This window comes from Rhinolophus hipposideros (genome assembly GCF_964194185.1).
Source record: "Rhinolophus hipposideros genome assembly, chromosome: 3".
In the NCBI taxonomy this organism is placed as follows: domain Eukaryota; kingdom Metazoa; phylum Chordata; class Mammalia; order Chiroptera; family Rhinolophidae; genus Rhinolophus; species Rhinolophus hipposideros.
The window spans coordinates 99891119-99908740 of record NC_138049.1 but is presented as its reverse complement, the minus strand read 5'-3'; the positions used below and the strand labels follow the sequence as shown (position 1 = coordinate 99908740).

At 52.2% G+C, this 17622-nt stretch overlaps 1 protein-coding gene across 2 annotated transcripts in view; it reads right to left on the bottom strand.

Moving 5' to 3' along the window:
* The window catches only part of KCNK5 (potassium two pore domain channel subfamily K member 5), a 37673-nt gene that overhangs the window by 6256 nt on the left and 13795 nt on the right, over nt 1-17622 (bottom strand). For both annotated transcript variants that reach the window (XM_081039040.1, XM_081039041.1), the window contains one exon: nt 269-380. In XM_081039040.1, the coding sequence (XP_080895166.1) occupies nt 269-380 (112 nt within the window). The remainder of the gene's footprint in view (nt 1-268; nt 381-17622) is intronic.

Genomic DNA, 17622 nt, shown 5'->3' with positions numbered 1-17622 from the left:
AGGCTGGGTTTGTGCAGTGAGCAACCTGTTCGACTTCCAGCATAGCTCTGGTTATCAGGTCGTGTCCCTTCTGGTGCACGAGCCCAGGTCAGGACTCCTGGAACGCAGTCCCCCAGACTTGGCCAGTCCACAAGAATTTACTAAATCCCCTGGAACGATCTCCAAAGGACAGGTAGTAAATGGCCTGATTCTGCTTCAACGAGGCCATGTAACCAGAACTGGAGCTAGAACATGAAAGTGGGTACCCTGAAGGCACCAGGAGACTTACCGATGGTAGTGATGACCGTGGCCGCAAAAATCATTGCGTTGGGCCAGTTCCAGTTGTTGAAGGTCTGGTTCCCTGTGATGGCCACGCCCTGTCCTGCAGCATCAGATACTACCTAAAAGGAGAGAGACAATGCAGGTCAGAGAGGCCAGACTGACAGATGCTTTCTAAGTGACAGCATTCTATTAAACTCCTTATAGACATTCTCATCTAATCATCATAATAACAAGGTGGCAGTTATTGTCTCCATTTTACAGATGATGAAACATTTTATAGAGGATCAGAGAAGTTAAGTGATTTGCCCAAGGTCACACAGCTGGTAAGTACAGTTGCTCTTCAACTTACGATGCTCTTCAACATCCCAATAAGCCATTGTAAGTTTGAAAATGCATTTAATGCACCTAATCTACCGAACATCAAAGCTTATCTACTGAACGTCACAGCTTATCTACCGAACATCACAGCTTAGCGTAGCCTATCTTATACGTGCTCAGAGCACTGTGCAAAAAATACTGGCAACAGTGGTTTATCCTCAGGATCATGTGGCTGACTAGGAGCTGGGGCTCGCTGCTGCTGCCCAGCATCACAAGAGTATCCATCCCTATCACAAGCCCAGACCAAGCTCCTAACTCAAAATTTGCAGTCTAGTTTCTACTGAACGAGTATACTTTCACACCATCCGTAGGAACCTAAGCAATCTGGCTCCAAAGTTCGTCCTTTCACTGAGCCAGTGCTTCTCAGACTTACTAACATGCACCAGAATTATCTGGAGAGTTTGTTAATAATACAGTCGGCTAGGCCCTGCCCCCGGAGCCACTGATTCAGGAGTAGGTCTGGGAAGGGGTCCAAGAACTTGCATCTCTAACAAGTTCCCAGGTGATGCTGCAGCTGCTGGCCCACACTTGAAGAACCACTGCACTAGAGTATTCTGCCTCTCAGAGAGGGCCGAGGTGACACGGACACACAGGAGGACCCTTAGGCCTGCCCAAATCTCTACAGAGAAGTGTTTGCTGCAGGGTTGGCCTGGGAGGGACCCTTACTGTGTTTCCCCGAAAATAAGACCAGCCTAGCCGGGCAATCAGCTCTACTGCGTCTTTTGGAGCAAAAATTAATGTAAGACCCGGTCTTATATTTATTTTACTATTTACTATACTTACACTTTTTACTATACTATACTTACTTATATTTATTTTACTATAAGACCGGGTGTTACATTAATTTTTGCTCCAAAAGACGCATTAGAGCTGACTGCCCGGCTAGGCTGGTCTTCGTTTTGGGGAAACACAGTACATACCCTTCACCCCCAATGTCAGGATACTGCTAAAGTCAGTTCAGTGTCCTCTGGATCTGTCCTCCAAGGCCTCCGTTTCCCATTGCCTGGGACTCTATCCTCTCCCTGCTACAGGTTCCCCCTTCCCTCCCTTTTCTGGATTCCTTTCTCTCAGCCCTGGGCTGAGCAATTGCAATGGCAAGGTCTGAGCCAGGACAGATCGTCAGAAGGTGTATACAGGGTGTTGTCAGTCCCCACAGAGCTCCCAGCAAGGAAGTCCACGGAGAGACCCCAGGGGAGGCCTTATGTGTTCCGGGAACACTGATAGCTGCTAAGCCTGTTTCCTCCTGACCAGACCCTGTCTCTACCCCATCTTTCCGTTCTGCCACCATTCACCCCAACCTACTCTGGACCCCAGGATTCCCCCATCCCGTTCAGACATCAGGAACTCAGCCAAATTCCCTATACAAATCACACCTAGAACCGAGGGAAGACAGAGTGAGGGAATGGAAGAGAAGAGAGACAGGAAAACCATAGTTCTGACCCACCAGTGGCATGACGGAAGTTTGGTGGGAAAAAAGGGAAAGGGGAGGTGGTTCTGAAGAAATGTGCAGTCTGCAGCAGCGGCAAGCCTGTGTAAACGGAGCTGCACTCTACAAAGAATTTTCCATGATGACATGCTTGCCTGACAGGACATCAAACTACACCCCTCACTGCCCCGCCTCCTCGCCGCATTTCCAGAGCATGTCTCTGCAGCCCATGTAGCAGCCACGTGCAAAGGCTGCCTTCAGCCCTGCCCGCAGAGAGCTGGCTATCTACCGTGTTTCCCCCAAAATAACATCTAGCGGGACAATCAGCTCTAATGAGTCTTTCGGAGCAAAAACTATAGTAAAATAAGACTAGGTCTGGGCCGGCCCGGTGGCTCAGGCGGTTAGAGCTCCATACTCCTAACTCCGAAGGCTGCCTGTGTGATTCCCACATGGGCCAGTGGGCTCTCAACCCCAAAGGATGGTGGGCTGCGCCCCCTGCAACTAGCAACGGCAACTGGATCTGGAGCTGAGCTGCGCCCTCCGTAACTAAGACTGAAAGGACAACAGCTTGACTTGGAAAAAAGGCCTGGAAGTACTCACTGTTCCCCAATAAAGTCCTGTTCCCCTTCCCCGATAACATCTTAAAAAAAAAAAAAAAAAAAGACCAGGTCTTATGTTATAGTAAAATAAGACTGGGTCTTATATTAATTTTTGCTCCAAAAGACGCATTAGAGCTGATTGTCTGGCTAGGTCTTATTTTGGGGAAAACAGGGTAGCTGGCCAGGCCACATACACAAAAGCACCAGGACATTTCAATACGAACAGGCCAACAGGAGAGCTAAAACAAACATGAAGGTCTACCCAAAAGGTTTCCTAAAAAGTTATATATATACTCGAAGCAGGAGAATGCAGAAGTATGTACCAGGGCCCTGTGTCCTAATGTTAAACAAATGGAAGAGAAGGTAGAACCACTCAGCTCCCCTTTGGCCTCAGCTTTTGTTACTGCAGATATCCGTCTTAGAGCCGAGAGGGTAGAGCGCAACTGTCAGGGATGAAAAGAGCACACAAGGACACCTGTAAGCGGGAATTGCACCACTGCCCAGAGGAAAATGTGACTGAGGTGCCCTCTCTCGTAATCCCCATAGAATCTCGGGGAACAAAAAAGATGTCAGGAGACCAGCTATCTCTGTTCTCACACAAACAAAAAGGGTGGATTCTGGAAACTCCAACCCTGCACTCCTGCGGACTTCTCACCAGCGGGGGTCTGGCACATTCCGAGAGGAAGTGGTGGACACTGGAAGCCAGCACCGGTTCACCAAAAACAAGTCGCGGTCAGTAGAGTGCATCTCCCTCTGCAAAGGCCTTGAATTTGGGTAGAATGCTACACATCTAGATTTAGTGAGGCAGCTGAATACATGGGTTTTTAAAGACAGCCATGCAGACAAGACAGAGAAACATAGGGTAGAGCTGGGATTAATTTGGGTCCATTTAAAGGCAGAGAAACCACCACAAGAAGTATCGATCATTATCAACCTGGCCTGTGGTCTCCACTTCATGCCAAAGCCCTGGCCTTGTCAGTATTTTAATCAACGTCGCACTGAGAACAGAGATGGCTGACCAGTCTAATCTGCAAAGGATGGAAAACAGGTGACAAGGATGGAGTTGGAAGATGGTAACACACCACAATGGCAGTTTGGGATTCAAAATCGTCTGCACTGGGGCCCAAATTAACAAGATATGATTGTCTTAAAATTTTAATGTTTTACACTTTGGGTTAGAAAAGACCAGTGTAAGATTGAAAGGAAAAGTCCGTGGGTCTCAGCTGACCACAAACCAACAAACACTAGGGTGGCTGCCAAAAGAAAAGTAAATACAATCTCAGGCCATGTCAACAGTTTACCTATTCAGGGCTGGGAGGTAAGGAGCCCATTGTTCTCTCAGGGTCAAGCCACACAGGGGACACTGTTCCATTCTGGGTGACTTCTCACGATATGTTAACCAATGGGTCAAGGTCCAAGAGGGAAACAGGGGTGGCCTTTTTGGATAACAAGCTACCTCGCTCAGAATGGATTGCCCTTGGCCGTCGTCCATTTCCAATAATGGAAAGTATTTAGACCAAGGGTGACCAGCATATATCAGAGATGTTGAAGGTGTGGTGGCACTGCTGCCTGGCGGGGTGTATACGTGGGGGGACACCGTGTGTGCCAGGCACTGTTCAGGCCCCACAGATAGAGCAGTGAACGAGCAAAAGCCCTGCCCCTCCCATACGCCCATTCTCATGGAAGGTGGGGGCGCTGCTGGCATTGAGTGGGGAGGGACCCGAGGGGCCGAATGCCATGCAATTCACTGTGCCAACCCCGCTCCACTGAGAAACACTGGCTTGTAAAAGGCCATCAGTGACTTGACAATCATTTAGTAAGTGCTAAGGAGACATCAAACGTAAGAGCTGGCAAAATGGGGTAACTGAAGAGGCACTGTAGTTGGGAGCTTTGAGGTACAACAGCTGGGCTTCCTGCCCCTCACTCACCCTATGGCAGAGCGCCCTCTGGGGCATAGCCTCAGCCTCTGGTCTTGGGTTATCAGGGAGCCACAGCCCCATGTGCTTTACCCACAACTTCTATTATCTCTCGTGGTCACCCAGCAAGGGGCAGGCAAAGAACGGGGGCATTCTGAAGGGCTCTGTGCCCCCAGGGATAGAAGCCCCAGTAACCTGTAAGACAATCCAGTGGCAGTACTTATGCCCACAGGATAGGTTGGGAAACCGTCTGAGAAGTAAGTGGCAGAACTGGGGTAGGTTCTAGACTGTCCGGTTATAAGTCCGCACAGCTTCCCACCTATCCCCCTTCATGCTGCACCTGCTCTGGGTGCCCCCAGCACCCCTTTCCTCCTCTCTGCCCACACGTCCCAAGCAGTTGACCTGGGAACCAGCTTGGCTCCATCCCAGTGCTGGGGAGAGAAGCAGGATTTTAGTGCTGCCGTATGTTAAGACACCCAGACTCGGGCTTCTATATATTTAACTTAACGGGCTCTTCCTGTGTTTCTGCCAGGCATCACTTGACAAGTGAGGGAAGCCAGGCTTGAGGAGCAGGGGTCCCGACGATCCGTTGCCACCACTGTAGCTGTGGCTCTGGTCCAGATACCACACTGGTTATGGTCAGGGTCATGCAGGCTGAGGGAGAGGTCTCCCAGAATGGAGGGGCTGACCCAGGCTGAGTTCATCCCTGGGTTAGGGGAGGAGTGTGGGGCAGCCAGGCCAACACCCAGTCAGACACGGTGTTCTGTCCCCAGGGTTAGGGAAACAGCTTTCACAGGAGGAGGTGGCCCCTGTTCCCTCACAGGATTCTTTAACTTGGCTCCCAAGTTCACACAAGACAATATTTTCATTTTCCACATAAGCCTAGAGAGTGGCGGGAAAGAGATCCTGCACAGAGCCAGGCCCAGCTCTTGTCTGGTGATGGAACAGAGCTCCCTGCCACCTCCGTCACCCTCATAAGATAGCAGCTGTGATTTATTGAGAGCTTACTATGCACCACGTGTTATGCTAAGCATTTCACAAGCCTTTAGTTCACTTCATGAGGACAGAATCCTGCTGGGACGACACCATAATTTTTTCCATTTTACAAATGAAGATTTATGGCTTACAGAGGTTAAGTAAGTAGCCTGAGGTCAGGATGCTAAAAGCGGTGAAGGCAGGAGGGAGCCCGGACCTGTCTGGGTCCAAGCCGGTCCAAGCCACTACTCTCCTACTCCTCTCCCCACACGGCCACAGGAAGGAGGCCAGTGCATACTTCCACCCCTTTGCACCAGCTGAAAAAACAGTGCCCTAGAACCAGTCCATCCACTCCGACCAGAGCTCAGCATTTCCAGCCAGCCCTCCACGAGGTGAGATTCTGTCCTTGCCTTGACTTCAGCCAATCAAGTGCCCTGATTCCACCCCCTTGGGCTCTCACTGTCCACCAACCTTGGGTTTCTGGGTGGCTCCTCATTTCCAAGGACCTGGGGTTTCCCATGCAGAGGCAGCTGCCAAGTCTCCCCTTCCTGGAGAGATTTCTCCTGACGAGTAGGCAGTTCCAGAGAAGGCACAGCCCGAGACTGGGAAACGATGCCCACCTTCAGACGGGCGGGCGGGGCTGAGGTCAGGCCTTTCCCGCCATTGGGCTGGGTGGGGGACCCTGAAGTAAGGGTGGCAGCCTGTCTGGGGATGGCGGCGATGTGGCATGCACAGAGCTACTCCCACCCTGGCTCGTTCCCACGGCAGACATCACGTACAGCAGACATGACACAGGGATCGCCGAGTTCCTTCCTGCTCTGCAGGAGAGGGGGGCCTTTCAGGCTCCTCCTCGATGCTAGCCCCCACGGGGCCTAGGGACTGTCAGTACACGAGCCAGCATCCATCACCATGCCTGGCTGCATTCATTCATCATTCATTCCATGTAAGATCACTCAGTCCCTCTGGCTTGGAAGGTGAAATAAAGCTAATCATCATGTGCACAGTACTTGGCAGTCCAGAAAGAACCTCTACAATTCCTCTTACCTAACCCCGTCCAGACACCTTGTGAGGTCGGTGAGGAATGGCTTATTAATCCTTTTTATATAGATTATAAAATAGTTGATATTTGAATAGTAGCCGAGAAGTGCTCACTTATTATATGACAGGCACCAATATTATTATAGTAAACCCCCTCATCCAAGGGGAATACGTTCCAAAACCCCTAGTAGGTGCCGGAAACCATGGTTAGTACCGAACCCAACATATACTGTTTTTGTCCTATACCCACATAACTTTTCACTTAACGGAAGCATTTAATGGCTTCTCTGGTGTAACTCAATTACCAGCATCACTACTCTTGCACGTTGGGGCCATTAAGTAAAATAAGGGTTAATTGAACACAGCACAGGCGGGACAGGGCAGGATGACCAGAGATTTTATCGTGCTACTCAGAACAGCACACAACTTAAAACTTATGAATTGTTTGTTTTGGGAATTTTCCATTTAATATTTTTGGACTGCAGTGGCTAAGGGTTAACTGAAACCGTGGAAAGCAAAGCCACAGATAAGGAGGGACTACTGTGCCCCCATTTAAAGATGAGGAAAACGAGGCACAGAGGCTAATTAAGTAATTTGCCCAAGGTCACAGAGCTGGTCAGTCGTGGAACTGGGGTGTGAGCTCAGGCACTCTGGCTCTGAACCCCGGCTGGGGAAGGGAGGGGATGTCTTAACTGCAAGAAGTGAAGCCAGGTCTCGGGGAAAAAAACGACTTCCCAGGTAACTGCAAAGGAAATCGTCACAGGAGTGTAAACTCCCCTAGAATATAAGTTCCACAACGGCAAGACTTTTATCTGTTTGTTTTTTTTTTAACGACTATGTTTCCAGAGCCTAGAACACTGCCTGGCACATAGTTGGTGCCCGATAAATATTTGTTAAATTGAGTCAATTAACTTGAATGAATGAGGGTATATTCTCTGGCTTTGACTAACTGATCCTCTCATGTCCTTCCTTGAACCCTTTCCCCGCTGCATTTCGCAGCTGGGTTTTAACTAAATTCATCAGCAACAAGGTGGAAGGAAGCCTTCCTTTACCCAGCAAGAAGATGGGAAGCAGAGTCAGACCCCAGCAAGAGTAGGCTGGCAGGGTCGGGGGATGGATACAAGGGCTGCAGAAACTACCAGCATCCAACTGGTGTTAAAGAATTTGGAAACCATTGTTCTAAAGAAGGCCAAATTGCCAATATTTGCCTGAAAAGTGCCTGTGATAGGTTGACTCATCTCCACTTCTGTCCTGTTCAGAACGCCCCCCACCCACTCCCTGTGGGGCCCGCAACCTCACGCTGAAAACTCCTTTCTCTGTCTGATCAGTCTGCTTCCTCAGGCCACACGCTGACTTCTCCCACATTGAGGGGGACCAAAACAATCCATGGGAGGACAGGGGAACTGGGGTTCAGCGGGAGGTGTTCCTGGGCCACCAGACAACTGGAGTCCAGGGACCTGCGGGAAAGGGGTGCAATTATTAAAAAAAAAAAAAATACCTCTCCCCGGAAGCAGCAAAGGGCAGGGGAAGCAGAGGCACGTCCAAGATGCCCTGCCTCACCCCTCAGATTGCCCACCTCTCCTGACCTCTGCCACCCAGAAGCTGCCAGCCACCCGGCCAATTTCCTGCACAGCCAAGCAAGGCATGAGGCTGCAGAGAACACATGGGTTCCTCTCCACACCGCCCCCCTGCTCAGCAGTGAGGCCGAGGCCAGGGCCCAGGCAGCTTCTCTGAACCATAGTCTCAACTGCCTGACCAGCTGCCTCAGCTTCACAACACTGCCAATGTCCACCCGCCCTGGTCTCTCCCCGTGTCCATGTCTGTCTGTATGTCCATCTAGTCTCTAACAAAGAACCCCCCCCAGGGCAGGGGGCCAAGTGTGGGGTCGAGAGTTCTGAACAGGACAGAAGTGAAGATTAGTCAACCTATCACAGGCACTTTTCAGGCAGAGATTTGCAGTTTGGGCTTGTTTAGAACAATGGTTTTCAAATTCTTTAACACCAGGAACTCATGAACAGATAAAGGGTGGTGGGCGGGGGACCCCAGATCCCATGCATTAGGACTCCCCCCACCACCCTGAAGCAGTTTGAGAGGGGGCGCGGGTTGAGAGGGGCTACTGGGTACAGCCTGTTAGTCTCCATCTGATCTCCTTCTGGGGAAAAGTACTTGGTAATGTGTTTCCCGAAAAAGAAGACCAGGTCTTATATTAATTTTTGCTCCAAAAGATGCATTGGGGCTTATGTTCAGGGGATGTCATCCTGAAAAATCATGCTAGGGCTTATTTTCCAGTTAGGTCTTATTTTGGGGGAAACACGGTACATCAAGCTTCTTGCAGAAGGTGAGCACCTGTTGACTCTCCTATTACCAGAGACAAATTAGAGAATTTAACTCTATTAGCTAAGCCCTCAATTATACTCTCTTCTCACTCTCCATCTCTTAGACTGACTCAACTTCTCGAGTTTTCCATAAGGTGAATTGGGAATGAGGGAGGTGTGCTGGGATTGTTCTCAGATGATCAAACTCAGGCTCGGAGACCTTAGACACCACACAACCATTAAGGCAGTGGCTCAATACAGGCTGATACAGTGCCTGGGCCCCACTCACAGGTTACGTGTGTGGCTGACGTGGGCCCCAGGCAACTACCCGGCGATTCTGATGTCAGCCACTGCCTTAGTGGGGAGTGCCGGCTGTAGGCGCTGGCTCAGGCCTTCCATCTCCCTGTCCCGAGAGGGAGGATACAAGGGCAGCGGGAAGGAATCCATGGCATTCTCACCGCCCTCCCACCTCAGCCCAGGAGACCAGGGTGTGGCTTGGAGGCAGGTGAAGTTTATGAGCAGGATATTGGCGAGGCCCCAATGGTGCCACCCTGATACCTGTGCCAGCTGCAGGCCCAGCTTACCTGGGCCCTGTCTCTCCCAGGAAAGGAGCAGGGTGTCTGTGGGACAGGTGCAGGGACCCGAGGGGGCAGGGCCACAAGTCTCAGTTAAGACCAGACCTCAGCTATTGTAATAGAGAGTTTAAGTTCCTTTTTGCTTACCTGCATTTTCAGGTTTGTTCTAATTCCTACCTGGATAATGGTTTCAAGACAGAAGACACATTAGTGGAGACTTGGTTGGTGTGCTAGGATGTCAACAGAGGTAGGGGACGAGGACCAGAGTTCGGCTTTCCAGGGATCCTCCATGTCTGCCCACATCCTTTCCCGTAAAATGAGGAGGCTGGAGTGTGACTACCCAGGTGCCCCTGCCTGGGCAGGTGACACCTCTCTACAATTCACATTCTCCTCTGCCCAGAATCACGACTTCTGGTCGTCCCCGTTCAGCACCTCCTAAGCCCAAAGTGCATTTGAAAAACTACATTTTCATTCTCAGGCCTCAGCTGACTGGCCACCTGCTCCAGCTCTACCAGCACCAGCACGCCTGTGTCAGGAGCAAGCCCTCTTCCTCGCTCACGCTTCCTTCCTCGTGTGCCCCAGATCCCACTGCAGGATGGAGAAGGTGCCTTGTTAAGGACTTTCCTCTTTGGTCCTTAAAATGCCCAGCTGGCCCAGGCTGCCCTCCCCAGCCCAGGAGGAAGCAGCCAGCCAGAGCATGCCCCTGGTGTCTCAGGTGGGTTGTGTATAAAATACAATCCCCTGCAGTGATGGTCACGCTGAGATTAAAGCCCCAACCCCACAACCCCAGGCGACCTCATTCGGCAAGAGGAACATGGCACACCCTCACTGCACACTCTATGGGTCACTGTACTACTGCTTCTTAAACTGTCCTGCATACAGATCACCTGGGGGTGCGGGGGGCCTAGGAAAATATTCATGCCTGGATCCTACCCTCCGAGATTCAGACATAAGTGGTCTGCAGTGTAGACTGGGAACTAGGACGCTTGAAAGCTGCCCCAGGTGACTCTAACATTATGTACAGCTGACTTACAACCCACTGGCCTAGATCCACACCGTTGTCTCTCCTCGTTAGAGGTAAAGCCGAATCCGGCCCGCCCCCAGAGTCGCCCCCAGAGTCGCCGCGGCAGGCCTACCGTGCACATCTGACTGTCCTCTGTCCTCGCGTCCCCCTTTGGGCTTCCCCTCGCCCGCCTCCTGGGCCATCTCTCAGCAGCTTCGCACAGCCCAGAGGTACCGCTAGGTCTCACGCTCACAGGCACAAGCCTGTGCCAGAGGTGAGCACGTTTTCAGCAGAAACCTCTGGGTTTCCGACTTTCTCAGGCCCGGGAGCCCTGTCCTCATTCAGGAGGGACAATGAAAACAAGGGAGGTGACCCTACCCCCATTGTTCTCAGGCTGGGACAGTAACCCCCTGGCAGATGGGCGCCCCTCCCGTGAGAGCCCAGCCTAGCCCAGGGCTTCGGAGGGACTGGCTGACCTGGGAGAGCTGCAGGTTTGGCTAAAGCAAACAGTGAGGGCCTGGTGGGGTCTGAGCTCAGGATGGGAGCTCAGCAAGCATTCTCAGGAACCTGGAGGGCTCGGCTGGTAAGCTGGACTGGAAATCCCTGTGCGTGCAGACACAGGGGACCTCTTGGGCCCAGTCCCAGTCCCACAGGACCGCTGGCCTGAGAGGTGGCCCTGGGGAGTAGAAAGGGCTCCCTCCCGCCCAAACACAAACATCAGATGACCCTCTGGAGCCGCGTTCTCCAAATCCACCCCTTGCCTCATTCTGAGAAGGACTCAGGGCAGGTGGGATGTCCAGAGAATTAAATGACAAGAGGAACTTTCTTCTTCCACCTGCAGCTTCTCTACCCCCAATTCTCAACCACTGCCCTGCTCCAAAGTGGCCGTGGCCCGGCCCACGCTGCTGTGCTGGTACGTCTTCCACCTGGGATGCTCCCTGGGGCCTGGGTTCACAACCTGCCCCTTCCCTGCCCGAGAATCCAGATCCTAGGAGTGTCTGACATCTTTCTGCTTTCATTGATGGCAAGAGGCATCTCCCAACTAGTAGGTCAACGACTTGGGTACAGGAAATTGTTCAGCCAGGACCCCTCAAGCACATCAGGCGGGTAGAATAGCCCCCCCCCCACCTTCCCCACAGGGGTGTGGGTCACTAGGAAGGAGAGTTCCCAGCATAGGATTCGGATCCTGGCTTATCCTTTCAAAGCAAAACGGCACAGCCATCTGGGCCCCATTCAACCCCTCTGTAGTAGGCTAAGGAGAGCACTGAGGCAGCAATCCCTCCTCCCCGCCAAAACCCCACATTCATCAGGCTCCTCTCACACCTACAACTCCTCTCGCCTTAATCTCATTTGAGACTCAAGACCCTTTAGGGAAGACAGGCAAAATGGATATTACTATTCCCACTTTGTAGCGGAAGAAACTGATCAGAGAGGGCTAGTAACATGGCAGAAGTCACACAGCTAGCTGATGACAAAGCATAGAAGAACGAGCCAGAAGCCTCCTAACTCTCAGTGGAGGGCCCTTTCCACCAAATAATGAGACCATCCCTGCTCCTGGGACGGGGATAAGAAACGGCAACAAAAGTGGAGCAGGTAGACAGGTGACAGGTGACGCAGATCTATGAAAGGGTTGCACGGTCACACCCATGATCTAATCTTGAGATCATCTAGGATGAGTACATACTTACGCTACCCGCCCCCCCACTCCTAGAGATGCCTCTTATATTTACCCCAACCTTGCAGTCGGTTGAAACGAACAAATAAGGAAGTCACCCGCCACTCAAAGTTTCTAAAAACAGTCCTCGAGCAGGCCACAAAGGAGGTCACAGGAACTGCTGCCTTGCCATCTCCCCATCTGGGCTGATGACCTGAGGGAGATTTGGTTCAGCATCAGCCCAGCTGCCCCACCTGTCCCGGCTTGCTTCCTGTTCTCCAGAGCCCAGCTTTGCACAATGGCCTGCCCTGCAACACAAGCTGGGATGGCCAGTCCACCTCCAAAATCACAACCGTCAAGGTGGGGACCCTCGGAGAGTAGCACGGGGACCTAGGAAGAAAGGGCTGGGCTTTGCAGCAGACACACCTGGGTTCAAAGCCTGGCTCCACCATCCACCATGCAGTTACCTGGTGTACGTCTCCTCACCTCTCTGAGCTTCACTTTCCGTATCTGTAAAGTGAGGGTACCAAGACGTCGTGGGCTTGGGGTTCAGATTCCGTGAACGAGGCCCAGCTCGGTGCCGGCCATACGAAGTGTACTCCTGAAACAACCACTGGGCAGAAAAGTGAATGTGGGCAGAGCCAGGGGGTTGGAGAGGCCGGCTCCGTTCTGAGGGTTTGTGTCCGCTGCACAGACGAGACGTCCGCTGTGGACGAGAGCACTTGGGCTAGTTGTGAACAGCAATGCCCTCCTTCCTGGCCACCATACCCTGGAAGGTCAGACCTGGGAACAGTACTTATCACCACATGACACCCTAATAGGTATCTGTTACCTGGCCTCTATTTAAGACTTCACTCATCCTTCATTCATTCCCAGAACAGAACCTGGCATCAGTGTACTCAACACTTGCCAAATAAATGACAAAGTCTCCAAGATGTATGCCTTCCACAATCACTCCTTCCAGGGCACAAAGATGGGAGCAGTGTTGTATTTAACGCAGGTTCTGGCTCCAGTGGATGAGACGGGCAGTCCTGGCAGGTAGGGGCAGCCTGGCTGATGGCTTTGTGTTTCTCTGCCTCAGTGCCTTTCCCCCGCCTCACCCCACCCCACCTATCTGGAAGGCCAAAGCCATCAGAGACCCAGCCCAGAGATCCAGGTGAGTCAGCTACACTGCAGACTTTGGAACCATCAGGATTCCAGAGGAAGGAGGAGAGTGGGTGAGAGGGGTGGGGACTGGGAGGGAGGTCACTGTCAGGGGCCACAGGTCTTCCCGAGCTCATCCTTGCTTTCCTGCACCCCCAGCAGTGGAAAGAAAGGATGCTAGGCTCCATGAAGCTCTCTTAATCTCTCATGTCTGCCAGCCCTGTTCCTGGGGGCCTCCGCAGGGGTTCTGAGGACAGCCCCCCCCCCCAAGGAACATCCAGACTCCCAAGCTTCCACGGGAGGAAACCTGCTCCACCCGTCACACTCATCCCTTCCCATGAACATCCACTCCTCTGAGAGAAGGGTTATGGCTGACACCCCACCTCTTGCCCCACAGAGCACCCCAGACCACAAGCAAACTCTCCCCTACCCAGGGCAAGAGAGCAGCCTCTTCACCTGCCCCTTCCTCCTTTACCCCTCTCCCTTCACCTGTGGCTCGTGGCTCCAGGTTACAAGTAACTGCCCATCCTTGAAGACTGAAGTTCTGATTATTAGGGATTGATTATTAACCCTACCTGTTTATTATAACTTGTTTCAGATTACCCAATGGCTAAATTGTAAACCTCTTCACTCATTAAAAAAAAAGAAAGCCCAGAGGGGTCCTGGGTCCTGTGATGAATGCTGCAGGAGGGGTGGGCAGCTGAATGTCTCCACTGCTGGGAAGGTTAACCTCTGCCCCTTCCTACCCAAACCGGGCTCGCTGCCTCAGGCATGAGCCCACCCCCATCCCTCTCCACAAAGCCCCCTGCAGGATCCTCCTGAGGGCCAACCACCTGTCACCAAATCCTCCTTTGTTGTCTGACTCTTACCGAAGTCCCTACGGCTCTAGTCCACGCCTATTTCCTCCAGTTCAGTCTCCAGCTGGAGACAGACAACAGCTGGCCTCCATCCTCTCTGGAATAAATTGTATAAGAAACTACCAGCAAACTAGCACTGGCATTTGGGGATGGGTGGTACTCTTTGTGGGGTGGGGGAGCCTTCTGCCTCAGTGGCCCCCAAATTCAAGATCAAATCCCACTGAGTCACAATTAGAGACAAAAGCCAAGACTGCGATGTCTAGTAACTGAAATCCCTGGGCCAGACACAAAGGGAGTTTTCACTAATGTGCAGACACCCCAGGCCCTGAGCTGCTGCAAGACACAGACCTCACTCCACACCAGCCGCACCAGGGGCTCTGGCCACCAAGGCTGCCATTGGAAATCACCCCCATTGGACGAGACACAAAGAGGATCCCCAAACAGCATGGGAAAGAAGCAGGAGCCTGATATATGTGACCAGTGCCCCTGCAGGATGGTCTCCCCCCCCATCTCCCATCCCTCGCCGACTGGGCGTGGATGTGACCAGGGTGAAGAAACAGATATGTTTTGTGCTAAAGGTACGGAAAAGTACAGCCAGCCCTCCTAGCACAGGAAGGCTGGGCTGAGGTGAGGGCTGGTGTTGGGGTCGGAAAAACCTCCTTCCCCCCAACCTGGGGCCCAGGACCCGGCCAGGCGGGCAGGAAATGGAAACTCCCCTGATGGTGCAGCAGAAGAATCTTGACAGACAGCCCCGCTGCGAAAGGCAGGAGGCAGAACCAGGACCATGCCTTGGGCACACACACATTCTTCTTCACAAAGGCGGTGATTTTATGCAAGAGCATTTTCCAAGTGTACTTATACTTAACCCCCTAGCGCCCGCCTGGCTCTGGCGGCCGCCTGTCCTCCCCGTCGAGTAGAGGAACAAGCGACGCAGGCCTGCACAGCGTCATCTAGGCCCCAGCCCCACTAGTCAGGACCTCAGTTTCTTCACTTGTAAAATAGGAATAACGCTGCCTCCCCATCAGTTCTCAGGAGTGAGGGTCCAAAGGCTTGACGGGCATGAATGTGAAGAGCAGGAAGCAGGCATACGGGTAAAGCGAGAGATGCCCCGGACAGAAACTCAGCTTCCCAGTGCATTGTGTGTGGCCAGGAGAGGCTGAAAAACAGGCAAGTAAATGCCACCCAATTTCCAAGTCACCCAAGGGGCACGCAGGGGAGAGAGACTGCTCCTCGTGTGACTGCATCCTGTCCCCTGGGGAACTGTTTCCCACAAAACACTGAGTGGCAGCTGGGGCGGCCACTTCTCAGGCTCATTTCTCCTTAAGGCTGCCGCAGCAGGTCTGTCCTGGGCTGCTGAGGCTAAACCGGTGACCTAGCAGTGGGCTTCCAGGATACAGCCCGCCCTGTCCCCCATGTGTCACCTCCTAGGAAGAGGGCCAGATGGAGAACAAGGGTTCCCTTCACCCTCACTTTCACCTCATGGCTTTGGAGGGGCAGAGTGCAGCTGTGCCTGCCTGCTACAAATGCCACCTCTGGCCAGGCCCCAACCCACCCAACGTCATTCAACCCAAAGAAAGCAGGGCCCCGTCAGCGTGGACAACCTTTCCTTCCTTGTACTATGCAGCTCAAAGTCGGGTTGACTGATTCATCAAGTATTTGCAGAGAGACGTTACGTGACCATGGAAGACAGCATGAGAAAGCAGTGAACAAACCAACAGTGAGGCCAGGACAGGCCCCAGGGCTCAAGCAGTGCCCCTTCCAAGTCCAACCAAGGGGCACAAAGCAGGACAAGAAGTCCAAACATAGACGAGGAAACTGAGGCTCAAAAGCCATGAATGAACTAGACCATAGCCATCTCCCAGTCGTGTTCTACCTGCTCTGAAAACAGCTCACCCTGCCTTTCTACCCTCACCCTCAGGTCTTCCGTCTTCCCTGGCCCAGGACCACCGCCGTGGGCCCTGGAAATAACCTAGGAAAGCCCTGCGTGTTTCATCAGTCACCTCCTTCTTTCTACATTTGTGGCAGGAAGATACATTCACAGTTCTCATCCCAAAGGGAAGACAAGGTGTGCCCATGCGGCCAGTCACCTGGCCAGTGACCTTGAACCGCAGGAAATGGCTTTCCTCCCAAGGACTGCAGAATAGTTGACACTTCAGTGCAGACCGGTGGGCTGAGGGGTTGGGGTTGGAGAGGCAACAGAAGGAAATGAGACTCTGAGTTTCAAGTTGGGGATCCATGAAAAAGGACTCACTTTCTACAGCCTGATCCCATCTCCCATGGTGCTACGGCTGACCAATGACACTGAATTTGGGACACCAGGAATGCCCTCCACCAAATGCAGACTCATCCAAGTCTGATGGAACTGTGAGGGGCTAGGCAGTCAGCAGGCCTCTGAAAACTCGTTTTCTGTAAAATGGACCGGTGGGTAAGCTTACCGCAGGAGAGCGTGCAAGTTTCCTGGTGGGTGGGACAGGAGAACACCCTTCCTGTGGGTTCTCGGCACCTCACCCTCTCCCAACTCGCACCCCAGCACAGGAACAGAATTTGACTAGGCACCCAGAGAAGAAGGTATACCATTAGAAACCTCAACAGAGTCCCATCAACACGCTAGCTCTTTCCAATAGAACTCGGTGCTGATGGGATGTTCTATATCTGAGCAGTCCCATGGGGCTACTGAGCCCTGGAAATGTGGCTAATGTGACCTAAGATCTAAATTTTAATCTTATTAATTTTAAATTAAACAGCCATAACAGTTAGTCATATCATGTTAAAATAAAATTAGCTAGTGACATATGGGTGGTCACCACCCAACCCCACGCCGAGGCAGGATCTGCCTCTCCCGGGTCCTCAGATTTACCCAAATTGTGGGTCAAAGTCTGCAGCGCGCTCCTGCATGGACCTGGGCTCTCACATCATGCCTGTGCTTGTGTTTTTTTGTGACTCCGAAAGGCAGGTCAATTTCTTCTTGGGCTCCCACGGGGCTTGGCAGAGCTGGGTGCACAGAGAAGCCGAGATAAAACTTATCCATGCGCCTTTGAAAGATGCCCTCCCTTGCAGGAGACACTGACCCAATGCACTGGGGACAGCCACGGGAGCCCACCTGGTTCTGCCACGCGTCTGCTGAGGAACCACACTCTCTTCTTGCTGACTGTGAACTCATGTGCCCAACCTGAAACTTCTCGGTGTGCAGGCCAAAGGCCCACCAGGTTCCCCCCCCCCACCCCTGAGACCCTCCCCCTCAAAGTATTCAATAGCACTGCTGCCCAGGAAGTCACTACTCCAGCAGCTAAATTTAAAAATAAAAACAATACACTGTTTAGTGATTACAGAAGTGATACTGGCTTTCAGCGTATGTTCTGTGAAAACCATGTGTATCTGTGCTTCACACATTAAAAATAGCCAGTGTGGAAGTGGTTAAGGATCTATGCATTTTCTGACCCTTTAAGAAAATTCAATTTCTTTGTTTTAAACGCAATATACAA